A 17,237-nucleotide genomic window follows, 5' to 3' on the forward strand; every position below is an offset into this window, starting at 1 on the left:
AATTAAAGTAAGTCAGAGATTCTTAAGATTTGTTCATATCTTAATAATTTTAAAAAGTGAAGTGACTTAATGCATATGTATGCATATATACATAGATTGTTGGAAGTTTTGTGGAATTAATTATCTTTTCTGTTATACGTCATAATATATATATACATATTTTCTTAGGAATTTCTGACATAAATATTAAATTGATTTCTTCTAGCACAATCTTTTACAGTGGCATAATAGATTACATTATTTTTTAAACTGCTCAAATTACATCTTAATTTTTAAAAGGACTGTTTAGTGTTTTAAGCAAAATAGAGAAACTATAAAAGGGAATAAGGATTTTTTCAAAAAATAGAAATCCTTAATTATCGCATATTAGCGAATAAGATCCTTGCAGTGACCAAGCATATTGTGTGTTCAAAAAAGACAATTTTTATTCCAAAAAGTGCATTAATCAGATTACTGCACAATTAGTAATTGTACAAAAATATAATGCTTTAACAAAATATTACAATTTTGAATTGTTCAACGAATATTTGTCTCAATGCATTTGTAAAATGGTTATTAGATTTTAAATATTTAATCTTTATATTAAAATGTCATTGAAGAATAACAATGTGGTATATTTTTATTACCGAGAAATTTTTTATTTCGGCAATAATGGCTAAACTGAAGAACATCACACCCAAAAAAAAGATGACAATAGACTATATATATATGCTTTTTGCGATTGTCCATTTTAATCAACGCTTGGCTGTGAAGATACATTCGGCCGCTTTCAGCTATAGTCGACTCTCGTACCGCGGAGATATTATATCAAATACAAATATTATATCACAATTCAAGAATAAACAAATTAGAATTAAAAGTTTTATCATTATACAAATTAGTCTACATTCTATACAATGGAAACTGCTTGATGGATAATGGAAATTGTTTCTGTAAGTATTATCATTATCGTAATACAAAAGAACAAGTTTTACAATACATCTACATACATAGGTCTTCATTTCGTTATCGGATACGGTAATATCACATATTATACGATATAATCAAAGCAATTAAGCGGAACCATATAACTTATTATGAAATTAAATTAGTTATAACCTACACAAAGAATGCAATCCTAATCTTAATGCAATTGCATTCAAACCACATTTCTGGTTTTTTCGAATCATTGGTTAATAATAATATCCTTTTGCACAATTTTATTAAGAAATATTACATGGTTTAACAACACCGTTGTGCAATAAATAACGATCATGTTGCTGGTAACCACGAAATCGATAAGAATGATTAAACATGAGAGAGCATGGGATAACTTGATACAACGCGTGTGTGTATGCGAATAGTGAAACAAGGAAGAAGATCTAATTGAGTGAAAGCTAAGGTCAAAAGGCCAATAAACGTTCTCGGACGAGCCGATAAGCTGCATAATAGCAAAATACCAATTGCATTTCTCTACTTTTCTCTTTCTTATTCGATATCTACGATATCACGCTACCTGTACAATCAATCAGGGACATGGATTGATTTTCAATCGTAGAAGTACTTCAGGCTTGCTAAGTTACATGAATTTAAGTCTTTTTATTTCAAGGGATATTCAATGGAAAATGACGTTGACGAAAATGGTAAAATATGCGTGTAAAATGTTATTATGCTGTATGTATGTTAATTATAATTGAAATTATAGAAAAAGAACATAATATGTCTTTGATGGGAGGGTATAAGAGAAAAGTCTTTGTAATTAAATATTTATCAGATAAAAATAGCTACTAATTAAGCTTGACATATCTGACAGGAAAATTCAATAAATGGGCTCGATAATTATTGTCCATTGTTTGAAATATTAATCGTAAAATGCGTGACTTTCAATGTATCATTTTCAATGATTCTTTAATCTAATTTGACATAGTTTCCATGTTTCATATTTGTTTCATCATTATAATTAGCGTTAGTATCTCACAATTGAATTTCGATCTATTTAATGACCAAACACCGAAGAAAGTATAAGAGAGTGATTTTTCTCGATTTCTATAATCTCTTTTTAATTATTTGAGAGATATAATAGAATATTGGAAAGTGTAGTATCCGCTAAAGTTCATGCTATTGTTAATTACATTTAAGTTTCCCTGTGTAATTTTTTGTTGTATCAATCAACTTCATTAGAAAAACAGAAATGTTTTAAATTAATATCCTACCGTGTTTTCGTTAAAAATTAAGTATTAAAACAATAATATTAAATAATAAAATGAAATATTATTGCTGATACGATTCGTACGTTTAAAATGATCAATCGATGGTGATGACGTTGCGTATTACTTACGGTTACTCCCCACGCGGGTTGTGCGTATTTCAAAACGAGATGAGTGCAAGACGAGGTCATGGAATGTGCAGTACTTATATATCTGTTAGAAGCAATTCCAACTGTCTAGAATTTTCTTCGTCAATCTCGACACGTAGATTTTGCGAAATTTCGAGAGGAACAAGCGCATTAGAAATGGAACATCGAGCTTGATGTATGATTCAGTTCAATGAAGAAAAACTAGAAGAGGAAGTAATGGCCGTCTAAGATGTATGAGATTTAAATACATACGTATGATGGGATCGTTATTCAATGATAATCGACTATAATCTTTTTATTGTGAAACTAGTTATAACGATTTCTATTTTTCGAATTCAATTCTGGCATTCGATTCGCTTAACTGTAAATTGTACTACTTTTTGGTGGTTTCGCAAATTGATAATAGATGAGAGCATGCGGTTATTTTTAGATAAAATTTACGTTTTTATGTTCCAGATCGAGCATACGAACTTTCATAAATCTAAGTTTCAGGTCACGTTGTTTCCATTGAAATGCGTTATTATCTAAGTTCCTATCTAAATTCGCTCAGTTTGTTTTTTCAATTCTGGCTTCTTTCATAAACAAATTTTTGATTCTTTTCTCTGTTTCCTTCAATAATATGCATTAAAATCACCACAATGCTAACTTTCTATTGCCTTTAATTGATCTGTTACAAAATTATGATAAAATACTGGTAATAATTATGTTCTTATATTAATTATACATAAAATTACATGAATAATATAATAACGATACAGAAAAGTACTATTTTTATTAATGATATAAAAATGCTACTTTAATTAATACAAACCTTTATTGACACCTAACTGAAGCTCTTTAAATCGTAATTAAATAACAATTAATTAATAACAATAAAGTTCAATACCCCCCAAAAAAAGAAAAGAAAAGAGAAAGGGAAGGAAACATTGTCAGTGACGAAGTCCAAGAAAACAGATAAGGAAGATCTCAATCAATAGAATACAACCTCCAACTTGTTAAAAACACCAAATTGATGAACGTATGTCTCACCAAATTAAATCATCACTTTCAAAAACAATCAGATTCTAAACTATTCTATACTAAATCAAACTATTAAAAAGGAAGATCTATATAGTATTAAAAAGGAAATAAAAAATAGGAGAATTAACATCAAAAGAAATAAAAATAGGAGAAAAAGGATAACAAGCGACATGAACCGAGGGGAAAGCGGAATGCGTTAACGTCGTGAAAGGAAGAAGGAGGAAACGAAAGCGAGCTCTCTCTCACGTTCTTACGCAGCTGAGAAGATGCTCTCGTAAGAAATCTTACCTGTGAAACACTGGAAAACTATCGAGAAAGAGATAGGGGTGGGGAACAGAGGAGAGCAACGTCTATCAAAAGGCAACTTTCACATGGTCACCACGCGAAGCCCCTTTTCGGCTTCCTGGAACATCACGGGATTAAAAGTATCGTTGCTATACTGCGAAAAGAGAGGCACCAACACAAGCAATTTACCTGAAAGGTCATTCCTCGACCTCCTTTGAAAAAATCGGAACGAATTTCGATCTAACCTCTTTGTCTTTCCTTCTCCTTATTCTCGCTTCTTCTTTTATAGAGAGGTTCAGTTACCTCAGCGGTCAGGTAGATCTCTGATTTACCCTTGATTCCTTTTCCTTGTTGCTATACAGGGTGTCCTAGCAATCGTCGTACAATCGGGAATAGGGTGATTTTACATAAAAGAAGCGCGAATAATAACAAGTAATAACAAAATACAGAACAACATTTTTTCCGACAATGCTTCGTTCTTGAGAAAATCGTGTTTAAAAATAATAAAATAAAATGAGTAATGGTTTAAGAATTGGTATATATTGCAATAAAAGTCTTGATATAGGACGAATGCTTTCCTCAGAAACCACTTCTTTCAAGGAAACCATTTTCTTTAAGGATACCTTATATTCAGGTTAGACAGTATTTTGAAATAGAAAGTGAGTACTGCAATGAGTAATACTTAAAAAAAAGCTACTGAAGTGAAATTCCCAACTAAATATTGTACTAACTTGTGAGTAACTGTACACTTGAAGGTAATTATCTTAATAAAAACAGTTTTCGAAACTAATGACGTCATAAGTGTCGAAACCTGGATAGGCCAAGAAAGTAATTTATATATATATATATATATATTAGTATTATTAATACGAAATGTGTATAATTATCTCCATTTTTGATTAATAATTAATCTCACATCCAGAAAAAGGAGCAACTTCGCTGATTACTTTTAATATCTCAATTATAAACTAATTGTTACATTGTCTTCTCATAATATAGCCTTCGATCACTTAACTCATTTTGCATCGAAAGTAGACAAATTTCAATCGTCGACTTTCTTCTACAGTGCTTATATTACATGGTCAAAGGTTCAATGCAGTGGTTAATAATGGTACCTCTCGGTGTTTCAAGATTTATCGTTGCACAGTTGCACTTTCTCTTTCTCAAAGACCGTTAAAACCATCAATTACACACACCCTTGGCCAGTTAACTCGAAGAGGAAAAAAAGCAGGTTAAACAGCAGCGCTATCAAATATAGTAACCGACTTAGAAAAAGCAAGCCGCGGAAAAGATCGATCGTCCATGTAAGAGGAAGGCATCGATTTCCGCGTCTTCTTCGGGAAAGGCGTCGTGACGCAAGCCGGCGAAACTTTCACTATTCTTAAACAACCACTAATCAAGATGAAGACGACTACCAGGTAGGTACGTTGCTTTCCTCTCCTTTCTTCCCTTCTTCTGTCACTGAAAAACCGTACTCGATGAACGTCCTCGAGGTCAAGTCTTCTTGACGAACCTTTGCCGAGTTAGGTTTCGTAAAAAAAATCACTACTGGTGGTTGAACACTTCATCGATTGATAAAATCGCGATATTTGGCAAATAGTTATATTTTTTGCGAATTTTTAAAGTTATGATTGAATGATTTTGTGAACTTTTAGGAAGAATTAGTTCTTTATGTATACATTTTTGCTTAAATTTTGAGATAAATTAATTTCGTTTTAAAAAATAATTTATTTATATATTATTTTTCATTTTTCTATTTAATAATTAATGATTGTTATCTGGTATCTGTTATGTATGTAAGACAATATTAAAACATAATTATATACATAGTTATAATCATCCGAGTTACGTGCTATATGAAGTACGTCTGACTAAAATACAAATTCCACAGTCTATTTACAGAGTTGATATTTATTCAGTCAACAATGAATTTCTTACGTCTTTCTTATATCGAAACGTTAATCACTTCAAGGCTAATACAGAGTGTCACTACTTTACTTAACTACAGATATTAGACAACTTAATTTATATAATTTAATGAAAGTCTTATTAGTCTTTGTTCAGATTATATATCGAATATAATTTAATTAAAAAAATAATTTATATAAAAATGCGAAAGAAGTTAAATTTAACGTTGTAAAAAATATTTATTAGATTGTGGATAGTAAGTTGACTAATATATGTACATATTTCTAGTATGATGGATTTGTGAGGTTACGTATATCAAAACATTTCTTTCTTTTAACAAGTTTCAGTATATATACATACATGTATCTTGATCTCTAATGCAATCAATCATTTTATAACATGTGTAATCACATAATGATATTCGTGTTTATACTGAAACATCTAAATATCTCTAAGAGGATTAATTTATACGTGTTTATACATATACATTTAGAAAGACGACGCACTTCCGTGTAATCAATCACTATTAAGATTCATTGGTTTATATAAATCCTTAATTTCCATATTTCATATTTTTATGTGATTCATAATAATAAGGTTAATTATTCGGAACGTTGAAAGTTTGAATACGGTTGATATAAATCTTTCGACGTGACGCGCGCACATGATGCAATAGTGACGCGTTCATGCGAATAAGCCGCGTTGGTGGACCACAGAGCACTTGGTTTCCCACACAGGGTGGCGTGGGCCAGAACTCTTCTTAGCTTGTATAATGTTTTAGACGAAGAATCATTGCACAATACTCCGTTTATACTTTGTACGTTTTACCTCATCACACACAGGATTGAATGATACGAAACTGCGTGCTAGGATAGTTTCTCTTTATTTACGTGAACATGTTACTTCTAGATTCGAGTGGAAATTATTTACCATATGATTAACGTAATTGTGTATTTTGTTTAGCAAATGTATAGAAGCATTTTCGAAATGTTGATTTCAAGATATCTTTTATCTGGCTAAGAGTGCGAATAAAAATGATTTAACGTGTTTTCTACCTAATTCACAGAATATGATGTCATTTATGTTGAAACTAATTTCTAGGTACCATATCATAATTAATGGTTTTTCGATATTTATTCTTTCATGATATTTAATTTTAATATCACCGTAATTTCTTTTTGTTTTAATATTTGTTTATTTTCTTCTGTTGTTGTTTACGTTATTGTTATTAGCATGTTAATGTTACTAATGTCGATAAGGAGATTTTATAAATATTTCTCAGTAAAATTAAAGTTTAAATTTTATCTTATGCGAAATAAGAATCTCAGGGTCTAACATTCACAGCGTTTACCAATCAGCACTACTGTTGAATGCGGTCAGTTCTTGCAATATTTTAATGACTTTGTGCCAATTTAGACTTTCGTTACACGTGTTCCTGAGAATACGGAGAAATTAAAGTGAAACGTGATTTCATGCAGCTAAATTTTCGATTGCATTATTCTCATTCTGTAATTATTCCCATAATGATGACCTTGTATTATAGAGCGCCCTAGTATATAGCAGTATATACATATAATGAATGTTAAAATGACTTTTACACTTATAAAAATAGAAATTAGCTTGCTGCGTCTGGATTAGTATCTTTTTTTCATTTTTATTTTAAAATTACCTCTGGATGTCTCTTTTGTTTAAAAATTGTTTAATTTAATTCTACATTTATATATATACACATAAATTTTTTTTTACTATTTTCTTAATTTTCCCTTCTAGGTTCATACAGAGTTTTTCTATTATTTGTAAAGATTTGAAATTCACTTTAAAAGACATTCTTTCTTGTTATTTTTGATCCGTAAATTTACATTTAGAAGTTTCCTACTATCAAAAATAACTGTTTCATTATTTATTATAGGCTATTTCTTATAATACTAGTAAATGTGATGTAACCCAGTATTTTGATTTTAGTTCTATTTTACTCGCCCGCTACCTGTTTTGCTTCTAATAGAAAGTTTATTTTGGCAAAGGACGAGGATTTTTATTTTTTAAGGAAGTGTGTTCTCGAAGGATGATTTCACAGACGACTTTCTCTGGCCCTCTTAAACAGGAGAAAAGGAGCACGAATAGAAATTGAAAGTTCACGACGCTCCATGTGGGAGATTGTAGTTGGAAGATCAATCGAACGTGCTTTCACGTTGCAATAATTTAGCAACGAAATAACTGATTCGGCTCATTGTTTTAAACAAAGGCATACTCTATATAAATAGCAAATTTTGTAAATAGTATTAAACTATTTCACAACGATATTTTGTTAACCAAAGAATTAATTTGGATTTCTAACCATCGATCTGTTATTTCAAAATTTTCTACGTCCTTATTCGAAACTTAAACCTACAATAAAAAACCCAACTGTAACCTAACTTATTTATCAATAAAAGGTCAAGGGATAATACGAAAGAAGACATCATGGTTTTATGTAAAAATACATAAAAAAAGCTTTATTTCGCCACCGTTTTCTTGCAAAAAGTAACGTATAAAAAAACATTTAATCCTAATTGTCGTCGTCGTCGTCGTCTTGATTACCGTGTTTCTAACTTCCGTTAGAGCCACCATCGTCATCATCATCATCATCATCATCATCATCATGATCGTCGTCATTATCATCACCAGTATCATCATCGTTATGATCGTCGTCATCATCCTGGTCATCACGGTCATCATCATGATCGTGGTCGTATTATTCTTACTAATCGTGTAACTCCGAATCGCGAGCAGGAGCCTCATGTTACTATCGACTGTCCATTCGATTGTCCTGTTCCTGCTCGTCGCCGCGGTCGTCCACGTGGGATCACAGTGTGTTGCGTCCAATAGGATCGCAGTTGAGCCGTGGCTGAAGCCGTGGCCGAAGCCGTGAATGCGTGCGTGTCGCGGAACGTAAAGATAGGTTCGATTACGGGTGGAGGAGGAGCTGCGGGGGTTCAACGGGCATTTTGAGTGACTAGTAAGGCCCTGAAGCGCCGGGAGTCCCGTAAGACGTACTGGGTCCGCTTGGTCCGCTACCGCCATGACCGTCAAGCCCTCCACCGACGCCTCCGCCGATGCCGCCGCCGATTCCTCCGCCGATTCCTCCGCCGATTCCTCCGCCGATTCCTCCGCCGATTCCTCCGCCGATTCCTCCGCCGATTCCTCCGCCGATTCCTCCGCCGATTCCTCCGCCGATTCCGCCACCGCCACCGCCGCCACCACCAGAGGTAACTTCCTTCTGTAAATCGTACAATGCAGTCTGATCAGTTTTGATTAAACACGAGATTTTTTAGGTACACAGGTTCTGTATGCTGAATTAGAGTGATGAATATTGGAGGTTTGGATGGAGAGTTCATAAACGCATGACGGTTTCTGTGTGAGTTTTAGATATCCTAACTGTCAACTGGTTTGTTGAAGACGAAAATTATGATATATAATAGCGGATTTATCATGGATATCCTTTCTTTAATTCAAGTAAGAGTTTAAGTGTATAGTTCTAGGGCAGCAACTTATGTATGAGGATTTTATATTTTCTATAGGCTTATTAGTATCTCTTAAACCTTGAAAAACATATATAACTCTGAAAATTAGGAAAAATTTCGTTACATAGATTAAGCTGAGAAACTAAATACCTCGAGTAAAGAACCTATACAAGCAATATAGTAATAACTTTCATGTAAGAAGTGGCTATGAAGAATGAAACGATTCCAATTACAAAAGAAACAAAAGAAGATGAATATCTCCACGAAAAAACATTTCCATATTTCATATCATAAAATTTCCTCCTATGGATAGCTTACCTGGGTCTTGTATTTGATGAAGTAAACTTCTGGTTTGCTCGGTTGGGTCGGAGCAATAGTAGGCAGAGTGATTTCTGGAGCTTCTTCCGGTTTCTTCACCAGCACGTAGATCAACGTCTTCTGTTCATCTTGTTGAGGAAGAGCAGGAATGACAGGAGCAGTGGGAGTTGGTGGAGTGGGTGCCTTGATGAAGATGATCTTGTAGTGTTTCTGGGGTGGAGCTGGTGGTAAAATGGGTCTGGCAGGTCTGTCTTCTGGGGCTTCTGGTGGTGGTACGTGTACGTAGATGTGTTTCTGGATGAGAGAACCGCCTCCGAATCCACCGCCGCCACCTCCGCCGGCTCCTCCACCGATTCCACCACCGAAGCCACCACCGAATCCACCGCCGCCACCGCCTCCGATGCCACCACCGAAGCCTCCACCGAATCCACCGCCGAGTCCACCGCCGAGTCCACCGCCGAGTCCACCGCCGAGTCCACCGCCGAGTCCTCCGCCAAGTCCTCCGCCGAGTCCTCCGCCAAGTCCTCCTCCATGTCCGCCACCGAGTCCACCACCTATTCCGGTGGTTCCACCTCCCGGTGCTCCGTAACTGGAGCTAGGCTGAGAGTAAGAATAACCTGCTTCTGGCCGCGCCATCGCCGAAGCGGCGAGCATCACGATCTAGGAACAGAGAGAGTAATATGGTTAGAGTGGTGATTTTAACGAAAACAGCGGGCGAAGAAAGGGATTATAGGAATGTAATCAATGAAACGTAAGTTAAAGGAAATGGAACGAGGAATACATGGGATTACATGGGATTAACAAGTTTTCCTCGTGCTTTTATAATTGTGCATCTTAATATGATCATCAAATGCATTGACATCGAACGCAATTGCATCTGTATTGTCTTCTGGATCGGCAGAATCCCTACTCTCCTCTACTTTCTCTCATACCCTCTCCCTTTCTATGCTCCCCACAAATTCCCATTTCCCTTTTCTTTCTGTCTCTTTCGTCGTTACTTCTAATATCTAAATTCTTCGTGTAATTCAAGATTTTGACAATTCCAGTTCGGTCATGTATTTCGATTCTCAAAAGCACAGTTTGTTTGTACCTTAGTACCTAAGTTCCATAACTGGCTAAGTTGTAATCTTATTTTTTACCGCCACAGGTTTTCATGACTCGAAAAACTATAATGAATTTTTTTAATAACAATATGGGTAGATCTGGCAAGAAAAGTAGCGATGGGACTTATACTACTGTGATTCTCAACCCTCCACTTGGCCAGGATCCTAATAGGAAATTTCAAAGAAAATTCAAGGGAAAAAGGAACAACGGAATCCAACGTAAATAGAATAAATGCACTATAATAAAAAAAAAAAAAAAAAAAAAGAAGAAGGAAACAAAAGATTAGCGAAAAGAAGGAAGACGTGAAATAAATGGACAATAATCCGGCAATGGCAAATGGACACTGTCTAGAACGTCACAGGACACTAGCTCCACTGGTCAGGAAGAGGATGTCGATCGAAAAGGGTCAGCGAGTAGACGAAAGAAATTCAACTCACCATGAATGCCCTCATGGTTGCTGCTGTTCCTTGGATTTGAGGACTGATGCTCCACAGATGCTACGGTTCCCCTTTTATACCAGCCCTGGCCCCACTCGTATCTCGACCCATCACCTATGCTGATGAGACTGTCTGGCGAATCTCTTTCTCTCTTTCCCTCTTTCTCCGCTGTCGCCGATCTTGCTGCAGCTCTTTTCCTTATACACTACGAACTTGACTCCCTCGGTACTCGTTGTTAACCCTTTTTTAATCGAAGATCGATCATCCTTGAACCTTTGTCCCTTTTAAAAATTCTGCATTCACGGGTGACGAACGTGTCAGCGCGAGGTGATGGGTTTTTTGGCCGGCAAGAGGATTGGCACTTTCTAAACTCACCTAATGCCTGCGAGTATGATTCCTGCTCAGCGTTTCAATATAGAGAATACGAATTTACGTAATGGAAACGTGATGGCGGATTTTTCCTTTTTTTAAATTATCAGACTATTTTTAGGCTTCTTACGATAGCAGCGAGTACATGGAAATGTAAATCTCCGTTTATTTCATGTCGTTGGCCAGTAATATATATATATATATATATATATATATATATATATAATGGATTCTAATATTCTATTTAGGCCGCTGCTATCTTTTACGAAGGGCAAGCACAATAAGGACGCGAGTTAGAGGTATCGATTCAGTGTTCCTTTCGTTTTTACTTATTTTATTTAATCTTTGCATTTCGGCTTTGAATGACAACCGCATGTAATCTCTACCTAATACAACAATGCTATTTCTCTTTTCAACGCTATAACACGTATTTCTCTAGCTCTTATGATAAAAATACCTATCCTAATCTATCCTAACCTAATAACCTAATCTATCTTATCCTACTATTCTGTCTCTTTCATGATGAGGATATTTGGAGGTTCCTTAGAGATACTTTGTTTCTTATAGTGCGCGTTTGACAGAGAGATGGTGGAAAATATGATGTTTGGAAAAAGTACAACCTAAATGAGATGAGTGGAATATAATAGAAGAAAGTCCAAGGAAAAAGGAAACGAAGGTAATCGAACGACTGTAATCGAAGAAGGCATGTATCGAGATTCGAGATTCGATAATCGAACACAGTGGCTGGGAGACGGTCATAAAAGAAAAAAGAAAGTATCGTGTTTGCGTACTCATGAAAAAAAAATGATTTGGGTCAAATTCATTTTCGAGGTTCCCTTTCTCCGTTCGAGGACGGGGCTTCCCTGCAGGAAGTGGAAAGACTTTCAGTTTCGTAATGTGGAGATACGCGCGGTACTTCGTCTTTTCTCCTGCGAACCGATGTGACCAGAGCCATCATTGGCTTTTTATATTTCGTGGATCATCGAACAAAAACGTGGTGTTCATTATAACTCGTAGTAAGCAGTGAAGAAACCATCGCTTTAATTCTCAGCTGATATCGTTGGATCCTAAGGTGACTATGATACAATTACTCGTATTTTCAAGCTACGACAATGATTCATATTCTCTTAAAATAAGCAACATGATATGTCGTCCCTTTTATTTCAAAAGCCATTTTCATTGTAGAAACAAATTGATTATCTCCTTCTTGTTCTTATCTATATAGACTAAAAAGGTGAGTGTTATAACGAACATAGACTACAAACTTGATTCGTTATCTTCAGAACCAACCGATAATTTTACATTCAATTGAAATTCCTATAATCTGTCTAATTGCAGATTCCTGATACTGGCATAAGAGGGACGATATCTAAACCATCCATTTGTTGGGGTGACAAATAGTTTATACAATTGAAATTCATATAATAGTAGCTCACCAATTTTCCTCATTACTTATTATCTTTTGTTCGCACAATAGGAGCTCACGTTCAGACAAATGAATTCAACCAGCAACAGAATAAACGCAGTCCGGATAAAGACTCTTTTTGTACAGAGAGATAGTGCCGTGTTTCAATATTAATGCGAGTAACTGTCCATATCAAAACAATGTCGAACTATGTCAAACGACGTCAAGCGACATGAAACATCATCATGAACATGATGAAGACATCATCATCATGAAGACACGTGAAGGGAACTGAAGCGTGAGAATGTCCTCGCATGAGAACCGCTGGCAATGAGGAATCGCTAGGAAGAGCGGACGATTTTAATCGCTGGCTTCAGGATGGGACATCGCAAACAGACATCATGAAGAGTAACAACGACCGAGCACGTAACCAACCGCGTAAGTCTGGTGAATGGGAAAAGGAGAAGCCCGTTGTGTATATGCCTGTATGTATTGGTGTAAGCACGTGTCGTTGCGTTATATACGTGTGGACCAGTCAACGCCGGACGTCCCACTAAGAGTACGAAACGCTCGAAGGTAGAAAGGTTCGTAGATTCTTTCGTCCCGATCGAAATGCGGAACGTCCATGGGAACATGGAGTAGAATCCCAAAGCGAGTAAAAAGCGACAGTGCATTAGAAAGGGAATTTTCAGCAAATCGAAATTTAGCCGGGCATCAAGCGATGCGTGGAAACTGTTTCTTTTGTCATTCGTTATTTTTTTTTCTTTCATAGCCATTATATTTTTTAATATACCGTATATTATATATTTATGATTTGTGAGGTTTCAATCGTATTATTGGTACATCGCGATTGTTCTGAGATTTCGTGAATATTCTAGTTCACGTTTTCAGGGCAGATAGAAAATGATTCGTGGGGAATTGAAATTAAAATTTGAAATAGAAATTTTGGTTTATAGAATCGTATTCTGAATAGTGTGTTTCGTATCCTGTACTGTTTTTCATACAGTTAGGTACTAGGTAATGAGATCGATACGAAGAGAAAGCTTTTTTGTCTCGTGAACGATTTAGGTTGAATTGGCAGTAAGCATTTTGATTTTAAAAGGTAAGAGTTTTGAACAGTGTGATTTATGGTGAAGTATACGTTAAGTAATAGGATTACTGCGAAATAGAATCTCTCTTTCTCATAAAATGAATCTCTTCTTTCTTGTTCTTTTATAATACATAAAGTTGGAAGTACACCGTGACAAATGGTAGAAATTGAAACACATATCCCTCTCTCCAATATAATTACTCTTTTTTCATTATCACTACTTTATTTCCTACGTAATATGAAATGGCAAAACCATAAAACGACAAATGGATTTGAAAATTAAAAGAGAAAAGTATAAGGAAAGAAGAAAGAGTTTAATAATTGGTGATTGTTTTATGGCTCGATGGATTTGAGAGTGAAACTTTTTCAAAGATGAACCATGAATAAGTGCAACTACGAAGAATGCATGTGAAACGGTCATGGGAACATGGAGTAGAATCTTAAAGACAATGAAAAGCGACAGTGTGTTAGAAAGGTAATTTGCAGTAAATCGAAATTCTAACAACTCCTGCGAATTGCGTTCAGACCATTTCCTTACAACTTTTTCCATTTTTTGTTATAAATATTAAAATTATTAATTGCTAATTTTACAAGTGTTGCGAGTTTTCCTTAATTAAGTAGTATTGATCGATAGAGGCTAAGTAAATTGCGACTCCCTCTCTTCTTTTAAAGAGATGCTAAAATTACAGTTAAAGCAGTAAAAGTAATGTGCTTTAACATCCCTCTTTATAACAAATATTATGAACACTCGGAAGCTTCTTCCGCTCTTTCTATTTCCTAAAACGAAACTGACTCGAGATTTCACCTTTGTACGTGACTTCGTTCGCAATTGCAATTGCATTCATTATGTTCGCAGTGTACGGAGATTTATTTAACCGTGATTCCGTGCAGTTTATCTTCACCACACGTTTACTTATGTCCAAACAGCGATATTTCTTCTAACACACTTTATGGATGAACGTGCATCCTGTAAGAATAATATGTGGTTGTTAATGTTGTAAGTATTCAAATACTTTCATGAGCCAGTGAGCCAAAATCTCGATGCCTGAAAACATTCAAATCCTAAATCTTAAAAACATTTATAAAAGAATAACGTCGTAGAGAAACAGAAACGCAGAAGTAAGCGCAATTGTAACGATGTCGAGACCACTCGACGGAATAAAACTTTTTTTTTTTATCAGATCTGTATGTGAAACGGAGTCATGGGAAAACAGGGCAGAATCTCAGAGAGTTAGAGCCGCCTTACAAAAGAGAGACATTGCAAGCGCGTTGGAAAGGAAGTTTTGTGGAATGAGGCTTGTCAGCGACGTTTTGCGGGCCAAATGGTATTCTCTTATACGGTAAACATTCCAGGAAAAGTCCAAGGCAGTAAAGGGATTTTTCTGCTATTTAGAAGCTATTATAAAGGAAATTAAAGGTGTTTAGAATGATGAATGGCAGTTCGAATACCTTATTGAATAGAATTGGCTGAAAGAATGGCGTGACAAAAACGGACAAAGTTTAAACATCTTTGGACACAGGAGAAAGGCAAATACTCTAAAAATAGGACCAATTACTTCAGTATAAAATGCTAAATTCTCTTAAATTTTACCATTATAACTTAAGAAACTCAAATACATTAACTACATGTCAGAGGTAAACACTAAAACTAAAGAAAATTAATTAAATCCAGGAAAAAAAAAGGAATTAATTAAACTCTGATTGAAAACATTTCATTAAAACACGATTAAAAAATCAGTTCAGACTAACGAAGATCTATTAATGCGCTTCCCTTCCCATGAAGGAACAATTATATCAACTAAATACAACAAATCACTCAACAAATCATGACGTCAACTTAACGAGCCATCATAGCCGCAACAAATTCGGTTTCCATCGCAGACAGTCGTCCATTTATTAAACCGTACAAGCATAAATCCTTTTCCATAGTCTCAAATCCATTCATTCACTATCACGGCGAATCATCCTGTCAAAAATATTGGGTCAAGAGGCTTAGGAAACCTATTTTTAATTTTTTAGGTGTAGTCAATTTTCAGCAAAAGTCCATAACAAACACTTGACAGTAATAGATCAAGATAGACATCAAAGTGCTAATCAACAAGTCTAATCAACAAATTCTATGATCAACAAAAGCAACTAAGTAATTATACTCGGTTAAAAAAGTGAAAGAAATTCCGATATTGTGTAAATTACAAAATAACAGAATCGGTTACAATACATCGTATAAATTAAAAATTAGCAATTTCATTGAAGTTACTGAATAGTATGTAGTATAGCTGAAGGAAAAATATTCGAACTCGAATTCGCCTATTGGTTTCGTATTAGCAAATAGAAAGGATGAACATCTGAAATAAGATCGAAAGTAGAATCGAGGCAATCAAGGTCAGACTATACGTCAAACCTTTTGAGGTCAGAATAACTCCCTTTTTTTGTATTTCAGATGTTATTTATTTCTATCGCAAGTATGTTTACATTATTATTATTATTATTATTATTATTATTATTATTATTATTATTATTATTATTATTATTTTATACAAGCGAAGGTTCTTTAAATAATGTAATAGTGCGTAATTTTGTACACAGGTATTTCCAAATTCAACCTAACCCATGAAAAGTTTATAAACTAATTATTAAAAAATCGAAAGAACTTCGATATTATTTAAAAAAAAAAAAAGAGCGCATCAAAATTCATTCCTATTTTAGGAAATATACAAAAAGAAGGGAAAAGGAATAATTTCGAAACTTTTATTTTTAACAACCAATAGAAAGTATTTTCGTGCTCGAGAGTTCATTAGATAATTATTTAAGCGTGTCACGTAGCATGAAGAAAAATCACGGAAAACCGAGCGAGCTGCACCATTCATTAGAGCAACCACCTGGCTACTGCATTATTAGAAACACGTATACGCGTTATAAAAAGCTGTTGCACTGGTCTGAGATTAACTTTTTAAAGGGACCGTTACGCACTATTACGAAATTAATGAAGTAACAAATATTTTTAAGAATTATACAATTAATTGTATAATTATTGGAAGATGATTTATTCTTTTAATTTAAATTAATTATACGTGTATATCAATAACTTTCATTACACTTTGTAATAAAACGTTTGCTTCAACATAAGTAAAATTAGTTATCTTATAAGCGAAAATCTATTTACAAATTTAAATAATCCCTAATTACAACAAAGCCATTGAAAGACACCATTAGCTTCTTCATAAATTATATAATATTTTCAAACATATTAAATAAAAGAGTTTGTCTTATGTGCTGAACTGTCTATTAGATTTTATACAATAATGGCAATACCTTTTAATTAAACTCTTCTTAGAACATCCAGGAACTAATTCTCCTCCGTTCTATTTATTTTGCTAAGACGTTACGTCACTCATCTCTACTTTACTTTTTATTGTTAACGAAAGGTGGTAGTATTTTCTGTCTCGAGCAACCTAGAAAATCGACT

The 17,237-nt window shown here is 34.6% G+C and overlaps 1 protein-coding gene and 1 long non-coding RNA gene across 2 annotated transcripts; one reads left to right on the forward strand and one right to left on the reverse strand.

Annotated features, from left to right (window-relative positions):
- The first annotated feature begins 170 nt into the window (after positions 1–170).
- Positions 171–2,184, forward strand: LOC117240651. Its single transcript, XR_004494759.1, has 2 exons — positions 171–932; positions 1,208–2,184. It is a non-coding gene; the product is annotated as an uncharacterized LOC117240651 (long non-coding RNA).
- Positions 2,185–7,712: 5,528 nt separating this feature from the next.
- LOC117240655 (glycine-rich cell wall structural protein) lies at positions 7,713–11,454 on the reverse strand. Its single transcript, XM_033506680.1, has 3 exons — positions 10,908–11,454; positions 9,367–10,026; positions 7,713–8,804 (listed from the first exon to the last, which is right to left on the reverse strand). Exons 1-3 carry the CDS (start codon positions 10,920–10,922, stop codon positions 8,541–8,543), a joined length of 939 nt encoding a protein of 312 aa, XP_033362571.1. The 5' UTR covers positions 10,923–11,454; the 3' UTR covers positions 7,713–8,540.
- Between the last annotated feature and the right edge of the window lie 5,783 nt (positions 11,455–17,237).

The sequence above is a fragment of the Bombus vosnesenskii genome, unplaced genomic scaffold (assembly GCF_011952255.1).
Source record: "Bombus vosnesenskii isolate JDL3184/JDL3185 unplaced genomic scaffold, Bvos_JDL3184-5_v1.1 scf7180000014824, whole genome shotgun sequence".
Classification (NCBI taxonomy): Eukaryota; Metazoa; Arthropoda; class Insecta; order Hymenoptera; family Apidae; genus Bombus; species Bombus vosnesenskii.

Coding starts and splice junctions, on each gene's coding strand:
- LOC117240655 (XM_033506680.1), bottom strand. Junction 8,805..9,366: donor TCATCAAATACAAGACCCAG/GTAAGCTATCCA, acceptor TACGATTTACAG/AAGGAAGTTACCTCTGGTGG.